Below are 11,273 nucleotides of genomic sequence, written 5' to 3'. Positions count from 1 at the left end.
GTTTTTCTGAAAAATTCAAAAAGTGACATTTTTACAACTCTAGTAACACGGTTACCAAGTCATGTATCGATATTAGCAACTCTCATGAAGGTTGATGTTTTTTATGTTATAAAACTTGTTAACTGTTTTACTGAAGTTGTAAAAATTTTCAAAAAAAAGTAGTTGCTAAAGTTCCAAAAATGCTCTTTTTTTTGAATTTTTTAAAAAACCTGTTATTAAATGTTTTACCGCAATTATTAATAAAGTTAGGGAACTTGTTAATGGTATAATTGAAGTTGTAAAAATGCTACTTTTTGAATTTTCTAGAAAACCTGTCGTTAACTGCTATACTGAACTTGTTAATAGTGTTACAAAACTTGTTAACCGTTTTACTGAAATTGTAATAATCTTCAAAAAAATTGTTGCCGGTTGCCAGAGCTCCAGTGACGATGGCCAGTGGGGGCATTTGATTTTTTAAAAACAATAAATAAAATAAATGATAATATGATCATTTCAGTAAATTTATAAATGTCAAATTGGTCACTTATACCTAAATTAAGATTTTGCAAATTCAAGTAACTATTTTGGCATTTCCAAGTTTAAGTGTCATTTTTATGTCATTTTCCTATAAAATACTACTGTTCCACCAATAAGAGTTATCCATTTGGTAAGGAGTCAGCTCATAACCCACAAGATTGTAAGCTCGAATTTCGTTGTTGTTGTGAGGACTTTGTTAGTGGGCGATTTGTAAGTATTTCTATAAGAGTTTTTTTGAGTCTAGAGGTATGCCTTAATCCTGGTGAGCCCCTGGGACACAACTCACCTAAAATTTCATTCACAAAAAAAAAAAAACTACCGTTTCTCCATATAAAAGCTAGTTTAACTTTTAATTTTATTCTAAATATAAGATCTCAATATATTTTGTCTCTTATGTTTATTTATTTTTTGAAAAATATTTCTTGTAGTTTTAGGATCTGTAAGTATCTCCATATGTTTATTTAATTCTGTAAGTATCTCCATATGTTTATTTATTTTTTGAAAAATAATTTAAAAAACTACCGTTACACATGTTAAGATTCCATCAAATGGTAGTTTTACCTCGTACACATGACTAACAAAGGTATTTTAGGAAAAAGATAACACATATTTATTACAAATAACTAATTTAACTAATTTTCTCAATATTTTTAAATTATTTAATTAGGTTTTATATTAAGGATAGGAAGTAGTATAAAATTATATATGAAACCACATAAACTTGATGGACCAAAAATTCCATTATATCTCACTTTTCTAAATAAATTTTATTACTGAAATTTAAAAAATTAATCACAAAATATTGTATAATAAAATTCAATATATCATTAGTTCATACCTAAAATTTATATTACTAGCTACATAATTAATTTAGAGAAATTAAGAAAATTAGTTATGCTGATTATTTATAACAAATGTGTGTTGATTTTTCAAAATTATCATATTTAATCATGGACATTGAAATAATCTCTTGATGGAAACATCTTAACCTCTTGGTGGAAACATCTTAGAATCAACAGAGACATTTTGAAAAAAAAATTAAAAATTTAAAAAATAAAGTAAATTAAAGTCTTATATTTTAGGATCAAATTCAAATCCTAACTACCTCTTATATTTGGGATTATTGATAAATTAATTGTTTTAAACATGTAGTTTTAGTCTCTAAAATTTATTTCATTTTAAGATGTTAGTCCTTAAAAATGTAATGGTATTAAAATCTACTAAACAGTCACAAATAGCATTAAATATAGTGCCTAATTTGACCTTATGTGGATAATAGATTATGCAAAGAGTGTTAAATTCTTAAAACACAATATAATGATTAACTCCTCAAACGAATAGCGAGGAAAAAAAGGGCTAAAATGTTATGTTTTGAGGACCCCTTCGTTGTTTTTTTTTTTTGTTATCCACACAAGATCTAGTTAAGTGTTATCTATTGAGTTTATATTATCGCTTAAACAACTCCAATGGATTTGGATACTGTTATACCTTTATGAGCTAAGGTTTTAAGACGGACGAAATTTTAAAAACTAAGACCAGGAATTTCAAATTTGAGAAACTAAAACCAAAATATAATCAAATTTCCGGAAAAAAATTATGTTAACTCTTAAATATTTTATGAGTAGATGTATATTTCAACCCTAAGGTTTTTGTCTCTATAGTACCCGAAGGAGAATTCAAGTCTTGATATGAGTGATAAAGGCCACAATTAATAGTTGAGAGTTTGAATACATAATTTGATTTTTTTGGTTGGCAAAAAAAACATAATTTGATTTATATCAATTAAATTTAGGACGTTAAATCAAATTAACATGGACAATGCGACTATGATGCTATGAATTAGCGCCCATTTGGACCAAAAAAAAAAAGAATTAGCGCCCATTTAGAAGGGTTTATTAACTATTTTTTAATGATAATTTATAAAATATGAGGTAAGTATACCGGTTAATTCCAAACGGAGTCGTGATATACGAAACAATCTTGACATTAAAAAAGGGACTAAGATGCCATATGAACACGTAGGGATGAGACACGCAACCCAATAGGAATTAGCCACGTCAGAACATGGAACACGTGTACTCCAAAAATTGGATTTCGGAGACTCACAAAAATGGGAAGTTCTGCAGGCCAAATGGGAAATTACTAGAAGACCGAAACAAATTAACCATAGAAGTCCCCCAACTCCAAGGAAAACGACGAAATCATTGTCAAAATAGAATGGCATATTAGTAATTCAGAGTTTCATACTCCTGGAATTCTATTTCCACCTCGAAGTTCCATTTCATAGCTCTTCAATGAAACTGTCTTTAACACTCATTTCGTAATTAACAGAGACGAATCGGCTTTGGCGAAGAACTTCGTTTTTACGAAGAAACGATCTCTTGAAGCTGGATCTGGTTCTTTAAATGGACACATCTGGAAATTCTGAAAGCAAATCGCAGAAAATTTGAGCGATTTTCAACTCTCTCTCTCTCTCTCTTTCTGTGGGCAAGTTCAACGTATTTCTCGTGTCTTGACAATGGCTGCACCGTTCTTCTCGACACCTTTTCAGCCTTACGTTTATCAGGTATTGGCATCACTTCTCGCGGTCGACGATGCAAACTCTTAAGCTTCAATTGTTTGCTTTCTGCTAATCAATAATAACTTAGGTTAATTGGAATTTCTAATTGATATATTTGCTACATTTATGACTTGTCGACTTGCTTGATGACTAGCGAGGTTGAGTTGTTTGAGTAGGGTGATCCGGTTTACTGTTAAGGTTTTGTAACCTAGGTTGTTATTTGGGGTTTAGTTTGATGAGTGGCTTTACTGAATGATTAGCAACAATAGAAGTAAAAAGCGACAAGCTGACTGGTAATTGACTCATTGTAAATATCACAAATTTCGGACGCTTGTGTCAAACCTGACACGGCAATTCTGAATTGCACTCGAACGCTTACTATCCTTGTGGTTTCAGAATGACTTTATCATGTTGTATTTATGCTTCCACTTTTATGGATGATGAAATTGACGTAACTTATGATTTTACTATTAATGTGAATGATTCCTTTGACTAATTACACACACATTCTTGAAAAAAATAATTGAAGAAATTGCTCGGCATTCTTCAGATAATTTTGTTCTTATCTTGTCTCCTACGTAGTCTCACGGTGGATTTAATGTTATGTCATTATTTAGAGTCCCCAAGATTCAGTTATACCTTTTCAGATTTTAGGGGGAGAAGCTCAGGTGGTTCAGGTGAGTGTATTGCCATCTTAACTTTAAGATACCGATGTTTATTTGTGTTATCTATTCACAATATTAAAAAGCTGTTTTGGCTTTGGTTCGTGTGATGCAGATAATGTTGAAGCCACATGAAAAAGTAGTTGCAAAGCCTGGTAAGTTATATGACAGAATGCACTTGAATATAATATTCATATTGCATGAGTGATTTCGGGTTTTTAATGGATATGCTTTGGGGGCTTATTTCAATGATATGTACTGATGCTTTATCATGGTCATCAGTGTCAAACGAGGATGAGAAAACCAATTTATTTGGTTTGTTTATGTTTAATAAGATTTGCTCTTTTATCTTAATTTATGGATATGCATCTGAGTACATTATGAATCTTTGGTGTAATTCATTGAGACGAATATTTAATGACCCTCCACTTTGTGATTCTCGGTCCACAAGTGATCCTGTAGGAGTTGGTTGGCTTGTGCGCCTTAATGTGGACGACAAATAAAAAATTCACAATGTACATGAGACTCACATCATCCTAATATATGGCACTCTATGCCTGTGTGTGTGTGTGTGTTTTTTTTTTTTTTTTTGAGAGAGGGGGGGGGGGTGGGTGAAACTATCACCGCTGGTGATGGTTATAGCCTAATTGCAGTGGAAGAAATACTTACAAGAGCGTGAGGATATATGAATGAAGAATAAATTGTCTAGCCTGTGTGAATGTGAGAATGATCCAAAAGAAGACATAAACCAAAAGCAGAGTATTAGATGATGCTATGCATGGTGATGCTCTTAAACCAAAACAATGTCTATGTGGCACGTGCTTCACTTTGTCTCTTTTTGCTTTAAGCATAGGGGGAAAATTGTATTTTTTTATTTACAATGATATATATATTTGTGCTTGTTTGTTGAAAAATTTAGTGTGTCTTGCATCAAAATTTAGGGCAGATTTGCTTAAAAATAGTTTTAAAAAGAAGTTGGACACCAGATTCCCCATTGGGATCTGGTTTTACACATAGAAAACCAAGAACATGTAAAGGTATTTGGGTATTACAAATAAAAAATATCCGGTGCCATATTAGGATGCAAAAGCCAGAGTTGGTTTATTAATAATATATGAGATTACCCTATCTTTTTTAGTTTGGGTGGATAATCCTGCATTTCCATCTCTGTTCATTCATATTTAACATGAATTTTTAATATTTAGATTGCATCTATCTTTGTTTCAGTATTAATATAAAGGAAACTGATTTTTGTAGGTTCCATTTGCTTTATGTCTGGATCCATTGAGATGGAAAATGTCTACATCCCGGAAAATGAAGTTGGCATGTGGCACTGGTTATTTGGCAAGACTATAACTAGTGTTGTTCTTCGGAATCCTGGACCCAGTGATGGATTTGTTGGAATTGCTGCTCCTTCTCTTGCTAGAATTCTCCCGGTTTGTGCCTTCACTGGTCTCCAAAATATTTTGACAAAGCCTTGTTACTTCTCATTTCAAGCTTGTCCAGCTGATGAAAGTCATTTTCATATATGTTGCTCATGTGAAATTGTGAATACAGATGGATTTGGCGATGTTCGATGGGGAAATTTTATGTCAGGTATGTGTTGCGTTTGCTTTGTTGTTCCATTTATATTTTCCCTAATGTTTCTTTGAGTATTTTAGATAGCCTATATTTGATATTTATGGGTCAACTTTTGTTGATTTCTTTTTTAAATCTTTGAGAGCTGGAATTTAACTACAACTTAAATTTTCTGCAGCCAGATGCTTTTCTTTGCTCTGTAAATGATGTAAAGGTCAGCAATACAGTTGATCAGAGGGGACGTAATGTAGTTGCTGGTGCTGAGGTGAGATAATGGTGATGCAAGATTTGTTTCGTGTTTCTTTTTTGTATTTGATTAATTGATGTCACTTGAAGTTTAACAAGCCTAAATTATTGTCTTGTTTGTGCCAAATAATATAACTAGCAGGATGTGTATCTGCTTTTTGTCTTTTGGGTTATGGTTGTGACTGATTGATGCAAGTTTTTGGAGGCTTATATGCATTTTGATGATTAGATTATAAACATATTATATGGAAATGAAAACCAATAGATACAGTCATGGGGTTGTTTTAGCAATTTAATTTAGCTTTTCACAGAGCCACTATCACTACATCTATTAATCTGAATTCTGAAATGCCGGTTCATATTCCTTGAATATTCTAAAATGATCCTTTTGCATTTGTCTTCAATCATTAAACATATCACTGAAAATATTTTTTATTATTATGTCAGAATTCTAGTAATATATTGGTTGAAAATACACATTCCTTTTCTAATTTTGAGTTGATGATGTAGCATCACTAATATTGTGAACGGTTGGACTGTTTTTTTTTTTTTTTTGGGTTGTGAAGTGTTACTTTAATTTTTTTTTTTAAAATTAGAAATGCTAATATCACGTGGTTCATTACACATCCAAACAGCAGTATGTGGAAAACACTGAATTTGCAAAATTTACAGAGGACTAAATCAGTCGCTTGTGTGGGGGAAGTTAACACAAGTGGAAAAGTATTATGACTTCAAACCATTGCTTAGATTCATTTCTCAAAAAGTTTACCAAGAAGATTGGAAGAAATTGTGATTTGTTGTCTTGAACAATGACTGTGAGTACTATAAATTATATATTTTGAATATTCATCTGACAAAGTTTCATTGATGTGTGTCTCTGGTAAGAGTTGGCATGCAAGATCACTTAATATGTGCTTAAGAAGTCTAACGGTGGGGTGCAAATATTGTAAATGGAGTGAGGCTGTGTGGGTACATATAGAACTACTACTACTGGTAAAGTGGATTTTATATTAAGGATCAGACATAGTAATTTCGTTAATAATGTAAAATAGAGATGCTTTGAAATTTGGTCATAACCTGCATTTTTTAGGGGGGAAATTAGAGTGGATTGCTATCGGAAATGGGCTAGGGAAATAGTTGGCCTCCCTGACACGCATATCTTCATCTTATATATCTTGTAGGGATTTCTCAGGCAGAAGCTATCAGGCCAAGGGCTTGCATTCATGCTAGCGGGCGGATCAGGTAAACTTCCATTAGCTGTCAAAATTACAATTAAGAGCTGTTGCTTTCATCCTGATTTCCAAACCGTTTGTCAGGATTTTTGTACTTTTTCAAAACTGTTCTTAGTTGGAGCTTTCATATTTTCCTTTGTGTTTGTAATTCTTTTATTACCCAGAATTTTTACTGGGCTTTGTTTATTAGTTATACAGAAAAATCTTGAGGTCGGTGAAATGCTATCTGTTGATGTTTCTTGCATTGCTGCTCTCACGACAACTGTCAATATCCAAACAAAATACAATGGTCCAGCAAGAAAGGCAATGTTTGGGGTAAGCAACTCCTTTTTCTGAAACCTCTTTTTATCAGCATGCACCCTCTCATTTTCGACCCTGAAAGCTTCATATTGATAATTGCAATCTCGAAATTACAGGGTGACAATGCTGTAACGGCTCTTCTGACTGGACCTGGCATTGTCTTCATACAAAGTTTGCCATTTCATAGACTCTCTCAGAGAATTGCTAGGTAACATTGCAATGAAGTGATAGAATGAAATTAGAACATCACTTGAATTGAGCATTGCAGGCTAATCACTCGTCTTCTGCTTCCATTCTTTTTCTCTTTTAAATGTCTGGAGTTTGCGTGTTTTTGATAGCACAAATTTCTGAATTTCAGGGCAGTGACATCCCCAAACATGAGGGAAAATCCCAAGTTCTTCATTCAGATTGCCATGTTCTTTTTTCTGGCTTACGTAGTCATTGTATCTTCATTAATATTGACCGATGTATGAAATTTACTTTAGTTTTTTTTTGGCTCAAATAATTCTTTCACCAATTTGCCCATAGTAATTGTAGAGCTCTAAAGGTTAGTAGGTAGGTACAGAGTATTTCGGATCTTGTGGTCTGTTGTGAAATTTCATATCCGACTCAGAGCAGGCCATTTGTCCTTTTACTCCCCGATGGTTATGGGATTGATATAAAAATATTTTGCAGCACTTTCTTGGAAGAGATATCGTGGAATTCCTTTCAGTCTTTTAACTAATGGGCTAATGCCCGTTATTGAAAATATTAGAAATTATAGTTCTGAATTATTTTGCTTCCTATTGGTGGGAGAAAAACCTGAACTTATTAGAAAATAGCAACATCAACCAGGTTATGCGATTCATCAAGAAGAATGAATACTGATTTGTATGATTCATTGGCTGCGAACTCCATGATGCGTGGCAGTGAGAACAGGATTGGAATGACAGAAAATGACTAGAGTGGGAAGTCCTATGAGCAACTTTAGGAGGAAGCTTTACCCAAAAAAAGGAAGGTTTTGCATGTTTCAGCAAATCATGTACCTGTGTGGCTGTGTCTGAGCAGGATGTGCGTTATTTCTTGGCCATCCTATTCAGGATATGTTGTGGAAGGAACTATTCTGCAAAAGCAAAAATTTATCTAAAACTTGCGTAAATGACATTTATAATGTTATATATTTATTAATCAGAGAATAACATGGAATGAGGGCTAGTCAGAGATATAGCAGGTAGGTGGCGTATTGGATTTTAGAGACGACTAGGATTCCTCCTACCAACGGCAGTAGAATTGATGGCCCTACGAACAGATCTGTAGATGTGTAAACAGTAAGGATTCAGCAGGATAATGGTATTCACTGATTCTATAGAAGCTGTTAGGTTGATCGAAACTGAAGGAGGTGCAAATCACTTCTTGCACACGGAGGTAACAGAGATCAGGGAGCTAATCTACTTAGATTGGGACATTAGCATCAAATATGCACCAAGGAATGCACCCCAATGTGCAAATTTGATGGTGAAAAAGGCCTAGTTTATAGATGATGAATTGGTCTACTGGAAGGAACCCCCACAGGAGTGCCTCTCACGGCTACAAGATGATGTGGCCCTAGCCAATATGGTAGCCACCAACTACTAAATCAAGTTTACTTGCCTTGTATCATTCAAAAAAAAAGAAGAAAGAAGAGCATAACATGGAATATGTTTCTAGTTTATTCACGATCAGAAAGGGAGAATATATATACAATAGAGGAGTCCTAAGCATTAATGACTCATTATTAGGAGATAATATCTTATAATATAATATCTTATCATATCTGATTTGATCCTATACTAATTATAATATATCTACATATCTTTACACTCCCCTCAAGTTGGAGCATAGATGTCAATCATGCCCAACTTGTTACAAAGATGGACAACACGAATCCCATTCAAAGCTTTAGTAAGGAGATTATCCAACTGATCACTGGATCTCATGTGTCCTGTTAAGATGAAGTTTTTCTTGATCTCATTCCGAACAAAATGACAATCAATCTCAATGTGTTTTGTACGTTTATAGAACACCAAATTAGAAGCTATGTGTAAGGCTGCTTTATTGTCGTACCACAGTTTTGTTGGTAACGAGGTTTTAAGACCAACCTCCTTCAGTAATTGATGTATTTAGACTATCTCGCATACAGATTGTGCCGTAGCTCTATTTTCTGCCTCTGCACTTGATCATGACACCACATTTTATTTCTTGCTCCTCCAAGATATCAAATTTCCTCCCACAAAGACGTAATATCCTGTAGTGGATTTTCTTGTGGCCTTTGAACCACCATGATCAACATTACAAAAGGATTCAATATCTGTATGATTATGATTTTTGTATAATATCTCACAACCTGGAGACCCCTTCAAGTAATAAAGCACATGCTCTAAAGCTTCCCACTGTCTGATAGTAGGCAAGACCATAAATTGGCTAGGTACACTGACTGGATAGGTGATATCAGGACGGGTCACAATAAGATAATTCAATTTTCCAATCAATCTTCGATACCTCTTTGGATTCTCAAACGGCTTGCTCTTAGCAGCATCAACGAGATTCTTAAATGGTATGCTTCCATCAGCATCAAGTAGTGGATTATAAATCATAGGAAAACTGTTTGGCGTAGCCCCTAACTTTCTAGTTTCCTTCAACAGGTTAAGAACATACTTCCTCCGAGTCAATAAGATTCCTTTCTTACTTCTCAAGACCTCAATTCCAAGAAAATACTTTAACGGGCCAAGATCTTTTGTTTGGAAGTGAGAATTAAGAAAGGACTTAAGTGATGAGATCCTTGACATATTACTCCCTATAATCACAATGTCATCTACATACACAACCAATAGAATCATGCCAGTGTCTGTTCTCTGATAGAGCACAGAGTGATCACACTTACTTTGACACATGCCAAACTTCTGTGCAACAGTACTGAACCTGTCAATAAAGGATCTCTTGAGACGACATACTTTCCCACACACTCCCCCTAAGCAACAAAGCCTGGTGGTTGCTCCATATAAACTTCTTCAAGGAGATCACCATGTAAAAAGGCATTTTTGATATTCAATTGATGGAGATCCCAGCCATAGGTTGCCGCTATAGAGATGAAAAGATGAAAAGAGAAAAGTTTCACAATAGGGGAGAAAGTTTCAGAGTAATCAACACCATAGGTCTGAGCATAGCCTTTAGCAACCAAGTAAGCTTTAAGATGGTCAAGGGTACCATCGGCTCGAGTTTTAGGGGTTAAGACCCACTTACACCCAATAGCCTTCTTCTCTGCCGGTAGATCCACTAAAGTCCAAGTGCCAGCCTGGTTAAGGCCCGCCATCTCCTCTTCCATAGCAGCACGTCAACTCTGGTGGGCTAAAGCTTAGTAAAGGGTCTTAGGTATGGAAATAGGATCTAAAGAAGAGATAAAGGCACGAGAGGTAGGGGAAAGGTGGTTATAAGAACAAATGAGAAAATAGGATGGGCGTTAGTACGTTTACCTTTGTGAAGAGCAATGGGCAAGTCAAGTGAAGGGTCTAGATTAGGAACAGGAGGTGTCTCGGAGTTGGAGATAGGTGTAGGCTTAGAATGAGAGATGCTCAACACAGGATCTGATGACAAAGCAGACAATAGGGGGTCAGAAGCTGGGATGGTGACATGGGTCTCCTTGGAACGTCTTGTGTACACACGAGACAGGGGTAGTGGCACAGGTGCCTGAGCAGGAGTTGGAGCCAGAGGTAGTGGAGTGGGTGGTGGGAGAACAAGGTACACCATAAGGTCATCCTCTTCCACAGATAGAGGAGGGACAGGTGAAATGGATGGAGAAAAGTATGGAATCGATTCCTGAAAGGCAACATCTACAAAAACTAGATAACGATTAAGAGGAGAAGAGAAACACCGATAACCATTTTGAACCCGAGAGTATCCAAGAAAGACACATTTAAGAGACTTCAGATCTAATTTGGAGACAGATAGTCATACATCCCGGACAAAGCAAACACACCCGAAGATCCTGGGATTAACAGGAAACAAAGGTTTTGAAGGGAAAAGAGTAGTATAGGAAATGTTACCATCAAGAATTGAAGAAGGCATGCAGTTAATGAGGAAGCAAGTAGTGGAGATAGCATCAACCTAGAAAGTTTTGGGAACCTTCATTTCAAATAGAAGTGTTCGTGCCACTTCTAGTAAGTG

At 35.0% G+C, this 11,273-nt stretch overlaps 2 protein-coding genes across 2 annotated transcripts; one reads left to right on the top strand and one right to left on the bottom strand.

The window, feature by feature from the left end:
* Positions 1-2,771: 2,771 nt before the first annotated feature.
* On the top strand, positions 2,772-7,782 carry LOC114711563 (uncharacterized). The gene is made up of 10 exons (XM_028895967.1): positions 2,772-3,082; positions 3,694-3,753; positions 3,854-3,893; positions 4,996-5,174; positions 5,296-5,334; positions 5,495-5,581; positions 6,744-6,804; positions 6,985-7,109; positions 7,211-7,302; positions 7,453-7,782. Exons 1-10 carry the CDS (start codon positions 3,035-3,037, stop codon positions 7,565-7,567), a joined length of 846 nt encoding a protein of 281 aa, XP_028751800.1. The 5' UTR covers positions 2,772-3,034; the 3' UTR covers positions 7,568-7,782.
* Positions 7,783-9,304: 1,522 nt separating this feature from the next.
* On the bottom strand, positions 9,305-10,003 carry LOC114711582 (uncharacterized mitochondrial protein AtMg00810-like). The gene has a single exon (XM_028895998.1). The coding sequence runs from the start codon at positions 10,001-10,003 to the stop codon at positions 9,305-9,307; it is 699 nt and encodes a 232-aa protein (XP_028751831.1).
* Positions 10,004-11,273: the final 1,270 nt, after the last annotated feature.

The sequence above is a fragment of the Neltuma alba genome, unplaced genomic scaffold, assembly GCF_004799145.2.
Source record: "Neltuma alba isolate B1F8T4 unplaced genomic scaffold, ASM479914v2 tig00011299_pilon, whole genome shotgun sequence".
NCBI classification, from domain to species: domain Eukaryota; kingdom Viridiplantae; phylum Streptophyta; class Magnoliopsida; order Fabales; family Fabaceae; genus Neltuma; species Neltuma alba.
This window is presented reverse-complemented; position numbering and strand designations above follow the sequence as displayed.

What these genes read in the sequence shown, in the direction of transcription:
- LOC114711563 (XM_028895967.1), top strand. Translation starts at nt 3,035, where the DNA reads ATGGCTGCACCGTTCTTCTCGACACCTTTTCAGCCTTACGTTTATCAG. An exon ending in CAAGAAAGGCAATGTTTGGG is followed by an intron (nt 7,110 to 7,210) that starts GTAAGCAACTCC and finishes TCGAAATTACAG; the next exon opens with GGTGACAATGCTGTAACGGC. An exon ending in CTCTCTCAGAGAATTGCTAG is followed by an intron (nt 7,303 to 7,452) that starts GTAACATTGCAA and finishes TCTGAATTTCAG; the next exon opens with GGCAGTGACATCCCCAAACA.
- LOC114711582 (XM_028895998.1), bottom strand. Translation starts at nt 10,003, where the DNA reads ATGTGTCAAAGTAAGTGTGATCACTCTGTGCTCTATCAGAGAACAGAC.